General features: G+C 57.8%; 1 protein-coding gene and 1 non-coding gene across 5 annotated transcripts; one reads left to right on the top strand and one right to left on the bottom strand.

Annotated features, from left to right (window-relative positions):
• Positions 1 to 420: 420 nt before the first annotated feature.
• Positions 421 to 503, top strand: LOC115933419 (small nucleolar RNA SNORD60). The gene has a single exon (XR_004069277.1). It is a non-coding gene; the product is annotated as a small nucleolar RNA SNORD60 (small nucleolar RNA).
• An 890-nt stretch (positions 504 to 1,393) lies between these two features.
• On the bottom strand, positions 1,394 to 6,927 carry RAB26 (RAB26, member RAS oncogene family). Of its 4 annotated transcripts, none has more exons than XM_004056991.5 (9): positions 6,591 to 6,927; positions 5,502 to 5,612; positions 3,918 to 3,959; positions 3,767 to 3,833; positions 3,620 to 3,672; positions 2,647 to 2,712; positions 2,487 to 2,543; positions 2,310 to 2,386; positions 1,394 to 2,213 (listed from the first exon to the last, which is right to left on the bottom strand). In XM_004056991.5, exons 1-9 carry the CDS (start codon positions 6,783 to 6,785, stop codon positions 2,111 to 2,113), a joined length of 771 nt encoding a protein of 256 aa, XP_004057039.3. In that variant the 5' UTR covers positions 6,786 to 6,927; the 3' UTR covers positions 1,394 to 2,110. The 4 variants fall into 4 exon arrangements, with proteins under 4 accessions (XP_004057039.3, XP_055220962.2, XP_055220963.2 ...); XM_055364988.2 differs by having other exon boundaries at positions 2,114 to 2,213; positions 2,310 to 2,418; positions 6,591 to 6,926; XM_055364987.2 differs by lacking the exon at positions 2,487 to 2,543 and having other exon boundaries at positions 6,591 to 6,924.
• Positions 6,928 to 14,360: the final 7,433 nt, after the last annotated feature.

Here is a 14,360-nt window from a genome sequence, read left to right as displayed (position 1 = left end):
GTCTGAGAGACCGTCTCCAAAAGAAATGCCACGGTACGATTGGTGAAAACAACGCGGCAGGGAGCGGAGCGTACCAGCGGCAAGGGAAGGCGGGCACTTCCGCCAGGATAGCCCAATGACAGAGGTGGGACAGTTTCTATAAAAGCTTGAGCCTCGCCCGCCCCTGTCTTTTTGGGGTCGAGTCCGAGGCGGAAGAGGTTTGTTAATACGTTCGCCATGTGCTACGATCTTGGGACGAACTGAGCCACGAGCGTGGCTTTGAGGGCCGTCCGAACGCTGCAGGCCGGCTAGGTCCCTGGGCGTCCAGGCCTGGCCTACGCTCCACTTTGTCCCTTAGCGTTTAAAGGTTTCTTCCCGAATCTCAGGCCCTCAGCTACCTGCAGGTAAGACTGGGCCGGGCTTGGGTTCCCTTATTCTCCCAGTCTGTGATGAATTGCTTTGACTTCTGACACCTCGTATGAAAACTGCACGTGCAGTCTGATTATTTAGCAAGACTGAGGCTTGAGGGTGCGCACTCCTGACGGGGAGCTGAGAGTGGAAACAGGTGTTGCCCGAAACGAAGGAGTGGGGACTTAATGTCTACATTTTGGCGCTGACTTTCAGGTTTCGTCGCGAGCCGGCTGCAAGTTTTGAACCTAAGTAAACCTCAATCCGGAGGGCCTAGCGGTAAGGTGGGCGCTGTGTCTATTGAAGTGCTTAGCAATAAAGCAAAGGTAGTGAGTTGATTCGGTTTTCTCTCAAGTGTCTTTATTTTCCTATTCTGGCACCCCAGAGGTCTGGCTGATCCACAGGCAATCTTGCAAAAGGGTAGAGACATGAAAACGGAAGCTCGTTACCAGTGACTTTTCATCTCTTGGGATTGCCTTCTCCATTTCTGCCCGTGATCTTTTTTTTTTTTTTTTTTTTTGAGACGGAGTTTTGCTCGTTTCCCAGGCGGGAGTGCGATGGCACAACCTCCGCCTCAAGCGATTTTCCTGCCTGAGCCTCCCAAGTGGCTGGAATTAACAGGCGCCCACCACCACGCCCGGCTAATTTTGTATTTTTAGTAGAGACGGGGTTTCTCCGTGTTAGGCTGGTCTCAAACTCCTGACCTCAGGTGATCTGCCCACCTCAGCCTCCCAAAGTGCTGGGATTACAGGTGTGAGCCACCACGCCCAGCCAAATACTGTTTTTCATGCCTTTTGCCCCAGGGTGAGTCCAAAAAGGCTTTTGAGATTTGTGGAGGGAAGTTGACACTACCTAGGGTTCCCATGTGTCTCCTTAGGGAGGCAGCCATGGGCCATGGAGGAACGGTAGCCACACACCTGCTGAGGGTTCTGGGCCTTGCTGAGTCTCTCAAACTCCAGCATCCTGCTCTAGAAGTGGATTTTTTTTCAACAGATGAGACAGACGCTCCAGAAAACACAACTTTATTCACTAGGACTGAAAACAAAGGCTTGCAATTAAAAGGCCAAGTTGAGTGCAAAGTGGAGCGTGCTCGGAAATCACAGACCTCAGCTGTGGCCAGGCCGGGCTGGCAGTTGTTGTTTCTGGTGTTTTCTGTGATTTCCCACATTTTATCACAAGGCCACAGGCATCCTCCAACGTCAGTGAGGAAGACCCTATTGCTGTTTGAGCCAGAGCCTCCTAGAGGGTGGGCCGGGAGCAGGCAGCTCCCAGGACACACAGATGCACGATGTGATTAGCAGTGAAGCCTTCTGTCCCAGGCGTGGGCAGGCGTCCTCCCTTAGCTGCCTGAGCATGTGCGGCGGAAGACATGGCTTTTCTAGGGTTAGGCACTGTGCGTGGTGCCAGCCCCAGCCCTCCCTCACCTGGACGTGCCCAGGAGGGGGCAGCAGAGCACCGTGGCAAAGTCTGTCCACTTGCTGCTCCCCGTCCCGTGCAGAAGACTGCTTTTCCGTGGCGGCCAGTGTGCGGCCACGGGCTCTCAGAAGCCTGCTTGTTGGGACTGTTGCTGGGAGGAGGAAGGGACAAGGCTTGACCTGGGGCTCCTGAAAACAGACACTCGGGCATTGGCCACTGGGCAACAAAGTCAGAAGGGCCTGGAGACCCTCTGTCCAGCCTTCTAGGGGCTGGGCGGCTTCCTCCAGAGGACTGAGCTCAGCCAGGTTCAAGGGCGGCAGCAGGAGGCTCCTCGACCCTCCCTCTTAACGTAATCATGCAGCCGGAAGCGCGGCTCGCTGGGAGCCTTCATGGAGCGCTGCTTCAACTCCCTGCGGAGCGGGGGTGACAAGGGGACACGATGGCCTGGACTCTAATGAGGATTCAGGCCCTGGGCTGGGGGAGTCCTGGTGACTGGCAGGACTTACTTTGCTATGGCTGTGAAGGCCAAGTCCACGTTGAGGCCCGTCTTGGCGCTGGTCTCCATGAAGGGCAGTCCATACTCCTGTAAACAGCTGCTGCCAGCCAGGTGGTGGCCTGGCGGGGACAGCCTAGGCTCGCAGCCTCCAGGGGCACCCCCTCACCACCCCCCTGCCCTGACTCACCTTGGCCAGCTTCTCCCCGTCCTCCCTCTTCACCACACGCTCATGGGCAGAGTCCACCTGGCCCAGGCACAGGGTCTTGGTGACAGCTGGCCCATGGTTGGCCCCTGCCCCCTCACCTGCCCTGCCCCGTGGCCCAGGTGAGGACAGCCGGGCCTCCCACCTTGTTCCCCAGCAGCATGAGCGCCACGTCGTGCTGGGCGTACTCGTGGATCTCGGTCAGCCAGGCCTGTGGGAGGCAGCCGACCAGGCTGGGGCTCCCTGCATGGCTTGCCCCATGCCCCAGAACTTTGGCCCTCCAGGTCACACTGTAGAGGGCACCTGTCTTTATCTTTTTTTTTTTTTTTTTTTTGAGACAGAGTCTCGCCCTGTTTCCCAGGCTGGAGTGCAATGGCTCCATCTCGACTCACTGCAGTCTCCATCTCCTGGGTTCAAGCTATTCTCCTGGGGTTCAGAGAACCTTGGGAGGGTTCAGCCTCCCAAGTGACTGGGATTACAGGTACGCACCACCACGCCCAGCTAATTTTTTGTATCTTTAGTAGAGACGGGGTTTCACCATGTTGATCAGGCTGGTCTCCAACTCCTGACCTCGTGATCCGCCCACCTCAGCCTCCCAAGGTGGTGGGATTACAGGTGTGAGCCACCACACCCGGCCCATTTTATTTTTTTGAGACAGTTTTGCTCTGTTGTCCAGGCTGGAGTGCCGTGGCACAGTCTTGGCTCACTGCAACCTCAGTCTCCTGAGTAGCTGGGATTACAGGTGTGTGCCACCACGCCCGGCTAATTTTTGTATTTTGAGTAGAGATGGGGTTTCCCCATGTTGGCCAGGCTGGTCTCGAACTCCTGAACTCAGGTGAGCCGCCATGCCTGGCCAGGATACGTGTCTTTAGAAGTGATAACCCCCCGTGTACCACATACAGAAGCCCACCTTACAGGTCCCTTACACAAAGGCTCCTGCTGAGGGAGCTGGAATGGCACTCAGGTCCATTTGGGCCACCTCCAGCCCAGAAGGCTGTCATTTCCCCCTCCCCTCTCTCAGCGGGGTCCTTTGGAACCCTGATGCCATCTACCAGAAGGAGGTTGGGATGGCTCAGGCCCTATCAGGGCCCTTTCACCCCACCAGAAAAGCCACTGACCTGGATGTTGTCAAAGGAGGCCTTGTTGGTGACATCGTAGAGCAGCAGCAGAGCTGGGGACAGAGGGCAGTGAGGACATCCACCATCACCTGCACCCTCAGGTGCTCAGACCGCCGCCCCAATCAGCCCAGGTACCCAGGGGCTCACCATGAGCATCCCGGTAGTAGGCATGGGTAACACTGCGGAACCGCTCCTGACCAGCTGTGTCCCACATCTGCAGCGACAGGCACTGGTCAGGCTGTCCAGCCCCTCCCTGGTGTCCCTTGTCCCCCAACTTGTCCTCTGCCAGTCACCTTACCTGCAGCTTCACCTTCACACCATCCACGTCCAGAACTTTGTTCTGAAACAGACAGAACCAGGCAGCTCTGGCATGGGCCCAGCCCAGCCTCTGGCCCCACTAGCTTCACTGCCTTCCTGTCCCGAGACCTCCCAGCTCCCAGGTCCAGCCCAGCCCCTGCAGGCTTCCCTTAAGCCAATTTGACCTCACCCACACCTGCAAGTGCAGGCCTCTCCCCGCAGCCTCTGCACTATTCCTGCTTAGAGCCTCTTACGCTGACTTATTTGAACTCATGACCCCACCAGGCCTCTTACTGACACTGCCTCGGTTTCCTCATCTGCAAATGGGTGCAGTAACTAACGAGCTGCAACGCCTCAGCCTCCCCAGTAGCTCTTTTTGCTAATTTGAAAGACTCAGGATGGCTTGAACCCAGAAGTTAGAGGTTGCAGTCCACCATGATCACCACTGCACTCCAGCCAGGGCGACAGAGTGAGACCCTGCTTCAAAAGAATAAAAAATTAAAGCCACTCCTTGCTGGGATTGTCAGGGCTGGGCCTGGGCCTGTCTGACCCAAGGCAGTAACCGCAGATCCCAGAACTGCCAGGCAGCGTCCCCAGCCGGGCCCTCCCAGTTGACGATGAGACGTAAGGCAGGGAGTGGTCTAGCCCCAGTCCCATCTGTTGGGGTGGGGGCGGGGGGCTTCAGCCGCAGTCTGAGGCCCTGGGCAGCTGGAACCTGTGCCACCTCCCTCAGCCTGAGCTCCTGCTGTCAGAGTGCTTCTGGGTCTCCCGGGAACCAGGCAGGGCCATCTGCTGGGCTGGGGAGGACACCGCCTTCCCTGGCACCCTGAACGAGAGTGCGAACCAAATGGCCTCACCTCTTACCACCTGCCCGAGAGCCAAGAGGGAGGTGGGGAAGTGGGGACCAGACAGGACTGGCCTGCCCCCCCTCGGGCACTTCAGTTGTCACTCCATCCCAGAGGACTTGAGGGGACTTGGAACCCCCAGACGGGGTAGAGAACAGCTCCCCAGACTGGAGGGAGCCCCTTTTCCTGTCCCTGGAACAGCCCTTCCTCCATCCTCCCTCTAACTGGCTCTAATTAAAGGGTGAGAAAAATGCAAATTTAAGATTTGCTGAGGACAAGCCGGCACCTCAGCACGAGGAATTCCAGCTGGTGGGGGTGGGGGTGGGCGCTCCTCACCCAAGAGCAGGGTCCTCTCCCCTAGGCAAGCCCTGGAAACCCTCGCTCAGGCTCTGCAGGGAGCACGTGCTTCTAGGGCCCAGTAAGGCCTCTGTACCGAGGCAGCACTGCTGGCCCCACGTGGACGTGGCCCTTGACTTCCTCTGACCCACCACCCTGTAGGCAACAGTGTCCGCCTCCCCCAAGGCACAGGATATGGTTCCTGGGTAATGCCAGCCCCTGGCGTAGGGCAACTAACTATGCTTGTCGGGTGCAGCCACCAGCCCAGGTGTTGGAAGGTCGAGGCAGGCAGCTTCCGGGGTCCAGGCCTCGAGCCTGTCGGTACCACGGGGATCACAGAGAACTTGCTGCTCAGGGGTACCGGCAGGACTCTGATGTGCGGCCAGGCCAGGGCCTCCACTCACCCGGAAGTCAATGCCTACGGTGGAGATGAAGGTCCCCGCCAGGAAAGCACCGTCCTTGAATCGCACCAGCAGACAGGTCTTCCCCACGCCCGAGTCCCCCACCAGCATGACCTAGGACAAGCAGGAGGGTTGGGGGGAGTCTGGTCTGCCCTGAGCTGGCCTGGTCAGAAGGGGGCTGCAGGTGAGGGGCAGGAGTGGAGGGAGGCAGCCCAGGCCTGCAGGCTCAGCGGGGCCAGGGACCCCGATGGGCTGGACACCCAGCGTCTGCCTCTGAAAGGCTGGGGCTGCTCTGTCCTTCTGCACAGTGGCCGTCTCAGTCAGCGGGGAGTGAGGGCAGCCACCTGCATCCCGGACCCTCCCTAACGTCCATACCCCCACACGGTGGACAGCATCTGGGAGAGGAGCAAGTGGGGTGGCAGCTGGGTACCTCCTAAGAGACTTGGGGAGGCCTCTGCCGGGGGCTTCTCCACATCCCAGTAGGGACATGACCCCAGCAAGGCTCAAGAGGAATTTGCCCCATTAGGATCAGATCTCGATCTGAAGAGGGACCTGGGCCAAGTCTGAGGTTGGGGGGAGGTGCAAGTGGGCAGCAGTCAGGCCTTCTCCCCGAAACCTGTGCTACCAAACCCAAAGATGGTCCTCCCAGCCCCCTGCCAAGTCCACACAGCCTCTGCCTTGGTCTGGAGTCCCAGGGTTCCCCATCCATCTGGCAAACCTCTTCCCCCCAGCAAAAAAAAAAAAAAGGCCCACAGCCGCTGGGTTGAGGGAGGGCAGCATACGGGAAATGGTGAGACCCCGAGCGGGGGCCAGGGCATTGGGGCGCGGGACGCAGGCACTGATGGTCGCGGGACCCCTTGTGCCACCATGCCGCCTGGGGGTGGCGGACAGGCCCTGCCAGCTGTTGGATACCCCAGACCTGGGATGGACAGCTGTGTGTGCACGATGCACCGTACAAGCCCCACGGGGTTCCTCCCGCGTGGGCTCCGCGCCCTGGGGCCGCGGGCCCTGCACCCCCTGTCCGACCCCCAACCCTTGGCTCAGGCCGGGCGCCACCTGCTGCGCTGGCCTGGGGGCGGGTGCTTGGCTCACCTTGAAGGCGACGTCGTAGAAGTCGACACCGCCGCCAAGCGAGGGCCGGCCGGGCTGCAAGGGCCCGTTGGGCGGCGCGTCGGGGCCGGAAAGCGCAGTCCCGGAGCGCGCCGGTCGGGCCCCGTTGGCGGTGGGCAGCGTGGAGGCAGCGGGGATGCTGGCCCCTTTGCTCTTGGGGGTCTTCTTCCTGGACATGGCGGGCGGGCGCTCAGTGTGCTCCCGCTGCAGCCGCCGTGCCCTGGGCCGTCCCGCACCCCGCGCCCGCCGAGCCCGATCCGGACCCGAACCCTTCCCCTGGCGGCGGCGGCGGCATCATCCCAGGCGCCCGGCTCGCGCCCCGCCCCCGCCGCTCCACGGGCGCGCAGCCACTCAGGCCCGGCCTCCCGCCGCCGCCGCCAATGCCGTGCGCGGGGCGGGGACATGCAAATACACCCCCACTCGGCGTGGGGTGGGGGGGTCAGGAGGTCCGGGTCCCGTCCCGCCCCCGACCACGACCCCTGCCCGGGGCTGCCTTGGGGCCAGGAGCCAGCTGTGGGGTGGCAGGCCTGGGCCAGGAGTCACCCCGGGATCCTGAATCCCCTCTGCTGGCTGCACACCACCCCAGCTCGGTGACCCCCAAACTGGACCGCCAGACCTGGGAGGAAGGGGTGTCCTGAGATGTGGGTGCTGGGGCAGAGGGCCCGCATGGACGGGCACCGCGAGCTTCTGTCTCCTTAGCCCCAGATGCCTAGCGCTTGGCCCGGTGCCCTTCACTGCTCCATCCCCTCCAGGGTAGGCAGGTCCAGGAAGCTCCAGCCCTGGCTTGGCAAACACACCAGGCTGCTGGGGCAGACGCCCTGGGTTCAGGTGACAGCTGGTCACCGGGAGGACACAGCGGGCGCGGCGATCTCCCCCACAGCTTCTGCCTGCTGTGCACTCCTGGGGATCTGCGGGAAGGAGGAAGTCGCCGTGGCAGCCAGCCCCCGGCCCCCTGAGGGTCCCCTCCCACGGGACTCTGCCCTCAGGGTCTGAAAGGTGGAAAGCAGAGGCCCCTGCCCAGGCTGTGTGGCTTGCCCCTTGTCCTTCCCCTCCAGGTTCGGACCTTCAGGTGGCCAGGGCCAATTCTCCAAATCCTAAGCTGGTCCCTGGCAGACCCACCTCCCCAGCCTGGGCTGCACTGGAGCTCTGTCACCGCCTCTCACAGAGAAGATGGTACTGTAGTGGTCGGAGCTGGGGCACAGTGGTCCAGAGGGGTGGTGTCCTTGGCATGCGGGGGCTTCTTGGTGTTTCTTTGGGAGCTGGAGAGATGACCCGGCTGTCCCCGGAGACCTGACAGCTGTCACCAGGACCTTGGGCCCTTCAGAGACCTGAGCCCTCCCAGCTGGCAGTGCCCAGAGTCCAAACAATTGGCTGCCTCTCAGGTCAGAGGCCTGAGAAAACACAGATGGAGGGGCACTGCCCAGCAGAGTGATTCCTCAAGAGGGCCTGGCAGAGGCCGTGGAAGCCTGCCCTACAGCAAGCACTGTTGTGTGCCAGGCACACGGCCTCTTCAAAGTTATCCTGCAAGGTGGGTACTGCCCTCAGTGTCCAGATGGGGAAACCGAGGCCCAGAAAGGCAAGGAGCCTGTGCAAGGTCAGCAGGCTAGGAAGGGCAGAGCTAGGATTTGTTCCTGGGAACTCCAGCTCCAGAGAACATAAACCGTCCCATGGCAGACTTAATCCCCAGGAACCTGGCAGAGCTGGGGGGCAAACCCGGAAGCCCTCTCAGAACCCTTCCTTGTCTCACTCCTCTGGCCCCCCAGCTCTTCCAGACCAACCCCCAGTGTGTGTGCACTGGGCCTGGGTAGAGGCATTTAGCTTCTGCAGCTGCAGCCCTGGGGACTCCAGGTGTCCACCCGCGCTACAAGGCCTCTTTCAGGATGGCTGGCCCCGGGTCTGAGCTGGGGGCCTCAGCAGCTGCTGTGCACTGGCCCCAGGGTCCTGGGCAGTGGACTCCCAGTCCAGTGGACCCCGTCCTGCCAGCTGCTGCTCAGGTACCCCCAGGGCGTGGGCAGCAGGAGGAGTTGGGTGCAAGTAGGGCATCCTGCAGGGGGAGGAGTGCGGATGGGGCCCCCAGGAAGAGAAGGAGGCAGGCGCGCTGGAGAAAGTGGGAGGCCAGGCAGGGAGGGGAGCCTTGAGAGAGCAGAGGAAACGGGTTTGCGCTGGCAACCTTTAAAATTAGGAGAGTTTACATAAAAATCCAAGTCTCTGGTTTCTCTTGAAAATGGGGAGCTCTGGGTGCCTGCATCACAGACCCCTCTCTTGGCTTCCAGCAGGCCTCGGAATCTTTGATCATTATGTCTCTTGGTTGCTGTGTTTGCCATCTGTTTCACCCTCTGGAGTGTAAGCTCTCCGGGCACAGGAAGCAGCTTGTCTTGGTCAACTGCTGTCCCCAGCAGCCAGCTCTGGGCCTCCATAAGCAGTTATTAAATTGGTGAAAGAGGCCAGGTGTGGTGGCTCACGCCTGTAATCCCAGCACTTTGGGAGGCTGAGCAGGCAGATCACTTGAGGCCAGGAGTTTGAGACCAGCCTGGCCAACATGGTGAAACCCCGTCTCTACTAAAAATACAAAAATTAGCCAGGCCTGGTGTCATACGCCTGTAATCCCAGCTACTCGGGAGGCTGAGGCAGGAGAATCGCTTGACCCCAGGAGGAGGAGGTTGCAGTGAGCTGAGATTGTGCTGTTGCATTCCAGCCTGGGTGACAGAGCGAGACTCTGGGGGAAAAAAAAAGAAAGAAAAGAAAAGAGAAAGAAATGTGACTTAGAAACACAGGCCTCACTTCAGGAGGACATGTCCTTGCTAACAAAGATTTAAGGCAAGTGTGATCAGTAGTGAGGGCAAGGCTTCTGGAGGAGGGAGGGTTTGCACTGGGCTTTGAGGATTGAGCTAGAGTCCGACACGAGAGAGAAAGACAGTCCCCAGGTGGAGGGAGTCAATATGCATAGGCTGAGAGTGCTAGGAGATGGGCACTTTGTGCCGAGGTGGTCAAAGTGTGGCCCAGTTCCTTGGAGGAAACGGGAGGTAATCAAGCTGGTAAGGTAGGATGGGGTCAGCTGGGAAGGGAAACCTGAGTGTCATTCCTAGGAGCTTGGAAATTGTACAGCGGGAAGTAGAGAGCTGTGCGTGGCTTTTGAGCAGAACAACAGAGGACGCTGTGCTACAGGAATATTGGGGACTGGCAGGAGGGGATGGATGGTGGAGCCTGTAGGCCTGGAGATTAGATTGATGGGGGTTGCAGTCACCCAGGGGAGGGGTAATAGGAACAGAGAGGACCTTCAGGAAAGAAGCTGTAGGCCTGGAGGCAGGGAAGGGAGGGTCAGAGTCCATGCCCATGGGCAGAGACCAGTGGGATGCTGCAGTGGACTAAAGATGGATTAAACCCCAGCACTTTGGGAGGCCGAGGCAGGCAGATCACCTGAGGTTGGGAGTTCAAGACCAGCCTGGCCAACATGGAGAAACCCCGTCTCTACTAAAAATACAAAATTAGCCAGGTGTGGTGGCTGGCGCCTGTAGTCCCAGCTACTCAGGAGGCTGAGGCAGGAGAATCGCTTGAACCCAGGAGGCGGAGGTTGTGGTGAGCCGAGATCGCGCCATCGTACTCCAGCCTGGGCGACAAGAGCGAAACTTGGTCTCAACAGAAAAAAAAAAAAAAAAAAAGAAAAGGCCGGGTGCGGTGGCTCACGCCTGTAATCCCAGCGGCACTTTGGGAGGCCGAGGCAGGCAGATCACGAGGTCAGGAGATCGAGACCATCCTGGCTAACACAGTGAAACCCTGTCTCTACTAAAAATACAAAAAATTAGCCGGGTGTGGTGGCGGGCGCCTGTAGTCCCAGCTACTCGGGAGGCTGAGGCAGAAGAATCGTGTGAACCTGGGAGGTGGAACTTGCAGTGAGCTGAGATCGCGCCACCGCACTCCAGCCTGGGCGACGGAACAAGACTCCATCTCAAAAAACAACAACAACAACAACAACAACAAATAAAACTAGAAAAGGCAGCCAGCAAGGGCAAGGCGGGGGCCAGCGAGGGCAAGGCGGGGGCCAGCGAGGGCAAGGCAGGGGCCGGCATGGTGGGAAAGTTCAGCAGGGAGGCCTTGGGATGTCCGGACTCTTGGCATCTTCAGACCTGGAGAAGAGAGGAGTCCTGTGGGCCAGGGCAGGTCCCTGAGACAGGGTCCGAGTTTGAGATGGGCCCTGGGAGCTGGGGGCGGAGAGTGAGGTCCGTGTTCCCCTGGGAGGGGTGCTACAGCCCCCCACCCTTCTGGTGCAGAGCTGGCTCTGTCAGGGAGGGGAAGGTCTCCACGGGTTCCTGTCCTCGAGGGGAGAGAGCGCCCTGGGTCTCCTTGGGGCCTTGCTCTGGGACTTTCGCTCCTGTTACCCTCTGACGGCCCGGCCCCCTGGCATCCTTACACCGTGCCCTCTAACTCCTGCCAGTTCCTTCTGACTGTCCTGGGTGTCTGGAAGGATGTGTGCTGTGAGCCCCCAGCCAAAACGACCCCTGGGAGCCATGGATCAGGACAGTCTCTTTCTGGCCCCCGTTTTCCAGCCTCTTCCCTACACTCTGCCCCCAGAGTGGGGCCCTCGGGCTGGCCCTTGTGTGCCAGGAGAGGGGGCGCAGGCACGAGTGAGGCCTCCTCAGGCTTCCAGACTCTGCCTGGAGCCCCCTCCTCAAAGGAGCCTGCCCTGGCTCCTCCTGCCCCACTTCTGGCTCCCTGGATGCTCTCCAGCCCTTCCCCAGCGGCTGCATGGCCGCTGTAGCAGCCTCGGAGCCTCCTGAGGACAGGGCCCTGTCCTGCCTACTCCTGTTCCCACCAGGCACTCGAGCGAGAGCTCTGTGGCTGAGCAGCAGAGAGCTGGGCTGGACTTCAAGGGGCTCTTAGCAAGCCAGGGAGTGGCAAAGCTGCCACGGCCTGTGCCCCCAGGGCACCTCCCAAGACCCTCCTCTGGAGCTCAGCGGTCTGTGCCCTCCGCGGGGTCCCCGGCTTGCTATGTGCCCCTGGGCATGTGGCATTCCCTGTCTGGGCCTGCTCCCCTCTCCATGAAATGAGGGGGCAGGAGGAGCCGATCTCTGAGGTCCCTTCCAGCTCAAACACCTTATGTTCTATGAAATCCGTGTGAACGTTGCCATGGAGACGTTGGAGGAACTGCGGCAGCACTGAACGCAACTTCCACCCGAGAGAGGAGCACTGAGTCACCCCAGCACGTGGGTGATATCACAGGTAAGCTCTCTCCGGTGTCCAGGTGTGCAGCAGTCTGGTGTCCTCCTGAGAGGTCACCTCCCTTCAGCCTGCTCACCATGGTGGCCCTGAGGCCCTACCGGGTGGGTCGGGACAAACAGGTGTCCATCCCTGCCCGAATGGGGACCCTTTGTCTGTTGCCTGCAGACGTGACCACAGTGACTCAGGTGCTCCCAGACGGGAAGGCGGCAGAGGTGATCTGCCACACAGAGGATGAGCTAACGGGGGAGTCATGTGCGCCTCTGTGGCTGTCAGAGCAGTATCCTCACTCCTACGGAGCCAGTTGCCTGCTCTCAGCAGTGCTGGCTTCCTGCGCCTGAGCTGAGTGAGGGCGTCCGCTTAGCCATTGGAGGAGGCAGCATCAGGGCTCTTGGCTGCAGGCTCTCCCGGCAGCCTCAGAGTGACACACATGGCCTCACGGCAGGTGCAGGGATCCCTGTCGATGAACAAAACAGACCCCTGCATAACCGTAACAATCACTGACTACCCCGGACTGCACCAAGTGCTTTCCTTGCAACGTTTCCCTTTTTTTTTTGAGATGGAGTCTTGCTGTGTCACTCAGGCTGGAGTGCAATGGCGCCATCTCGATCTCGGCTCACTACAACCTCTGCCTCCCAGGTTCGGGCAATTCTCCTGCCTCAGCCTTCCGAGTAGCTGGGATTACAAGTGTCCACCACCACGCCCGGCTAATTTTTGTATTTTAGTAGAGACAGGGTTTCACCATGTTGGCCAGGCTGGTCTTGAACTCCTAACCTCAGGTGATCCACCCGCCTCGGCCTCCCAAAGTGCTGGGATTACAGGTGCCCACCACCACGCCTGGCTAATTTTTTTTTTTTTTTTTTTTGAGACGGAGTCTGGCTCTCGCCCAGGCTGGAGTACAATGGTGCGATCTCGGCTCACTGCAAGTTCCACCTCCCAGGTTCACATCATTCTCCTGCCTCAGCCTCCCGAGTAGCTGGGACTACAGGTGCCCGCCACCACACCCGGCTAATTTTTGTTTTTGTATTTTAGTTGAGACAGGGTTTCACCGTGTTAGCCAGGATGGTCTGGATCTTCTGACCTCGTGATTCACCTGCCTCGGCCTCCCAAAGTGCTGGGATTACAGGCGTGAGCCACCGCACCCTGCCCTTTTTTTTTTTTTTTTTTTTTTTTTTGAGATAGGGTCTCACTCTGTTACCCAGACTGAAGTGCAGTGGTGCGGTTCCGACTCATTGTAGCCTCGAACTCTTGGGTTCAAGCAATCTTCCCACTTCAGTCTCCCAGCAATTTTTTAGTTTTTTTATAGAGATGGGGGACTCACTATTGTCCAGGCTGGTCTTGAACTCCTGGGCTCAAGGGATCCTCCCGCCTTAGCCTCCCAAGATGTTGGGATTACAGGCGTCAGCCACCGCGCCCAGCTTTGTTTTCTAAGAGTCTAAATTAAATCACAATTATCTGATTATTCCACATTTGATAGAACTTGTCCACAAAAAGATCTGGATTAAGTGTCTTTTCCTGACATGGCTTTTGATACGTTTTCAATGTGTTCTTTTGTTATTGGTCTATTTGGGGTTTTAATTTTTTCTAGAATTGGTTTTTACAGTTTGCAACATATAAGCATCCCATATAGATTTCAAAAATGTAGGCAAACAATTGCACATAATTTTCTTTTATAATTTTAACTGTTTTCATCTCTGTGAATAAACCTTCATTCTTCATCTGAATGTCCCATATTTTCTTTTTCTCTCTCCTTTTCTCTCAGTCACACTTACCAGAATTTTTTCCTAGAAAAATCTTAGTAACTATATCTATTAAATAGCTCGATTTTATTCATCAATTCTACTCTTTCTTTTTTTTTTTTTTTTGAGGCCCAGCCTACTCTTTCTTTTAAAGTAACTAATTTCTGCTCTTTACTTTCTAATTTCCTTCCATCTTTTTTGGGGGGTTTATTTTACAGGTGTTTTTCTAGAATGTTGAAATAAATACTTAATTTATATATTGCTTTGATTCTTCATGCTAACTAATAAAAACAAGTGAAGTTATCCGTTTCTCTCCATGTATAACTTTGACTGCATCCCCATAGATTTTCTATGATGTTTGCTCATTACTATTCATTTCCTTTTTTTTTTCCTTCTTTTTTGAGACGGAGTCTCGCTCTGTCACCCAGGCTGGAGTGCAGTGGCATGATCTCGGCTCACTGCAACCTCCACTTCCAGGGTTCAAGTAATTCTCCTGCCTGAGCCTCCCTAGAAGCTGGGATTACAGGCATGTGCCCCCACGCTCTGCTAATTTTTGTATTTTTAGTAGAGACAGGGTCTCACCATGTTGGCCAGGTTGGTCTTGAACTCCTGACCTCTGGTGATCCGCCTGGCTTGGCCTCCCAAAGTGCTAGGATTACAGTCATGAGCCACCCCACCCAGCCTATTCATTTCTATATGCTCTAATTTTTATTTATTTATTTTTTGAGACAGGGTCTCACTCTGTTGCCCAGGTTGGAGTGCAGTGGCACGATCTCAGCACACTGCAACCTCCCCATCC

Source organism: Gorilla gorilla, chromosome 18, assembly GCF_029281585.2.
Source record: "Gorilla gorilla gorilla isolate KB3781 chromosome 18, NHGRI_mGorGor1-v2.1_pri, whole genome shotgun sequence".
Classification (NCBI taxonomy): domain Eukaryota; kingdom Metazoa; phylum Chordata; class Mammalia; order Primates; family Hominidae; genus Gorilla; species Gorilla gorilla.
This window is presented reverse-complemented; position numbering and strand designations above follow the sequence as displayed.

Bases quoted from the DNA above. Each gene is read 5' to 3' on its own strand.
- RAB26 (XM_004056991.5), bottom strand. From the start codon at position 6,785: ATGTCCAGGAAGAAGACCCCCAAGAGCAAAGGGGCCAGCATCCCCGCT. The intron at 3,673-3,766 runs GTGAGCCCCTGG...CTCTGTCCCCAG, and splicing joins CTACTACCGGGATGCTCATG to CTCTGCTGCTGCTCTACGAT. The intron at 2,713-3,619 runs GTCAGTGGCTTT...TGCCTCCCACAG, and splicing joins CCTCCTTTGACAACATCCAG to GCCTGGCTGACCGAGATCCA.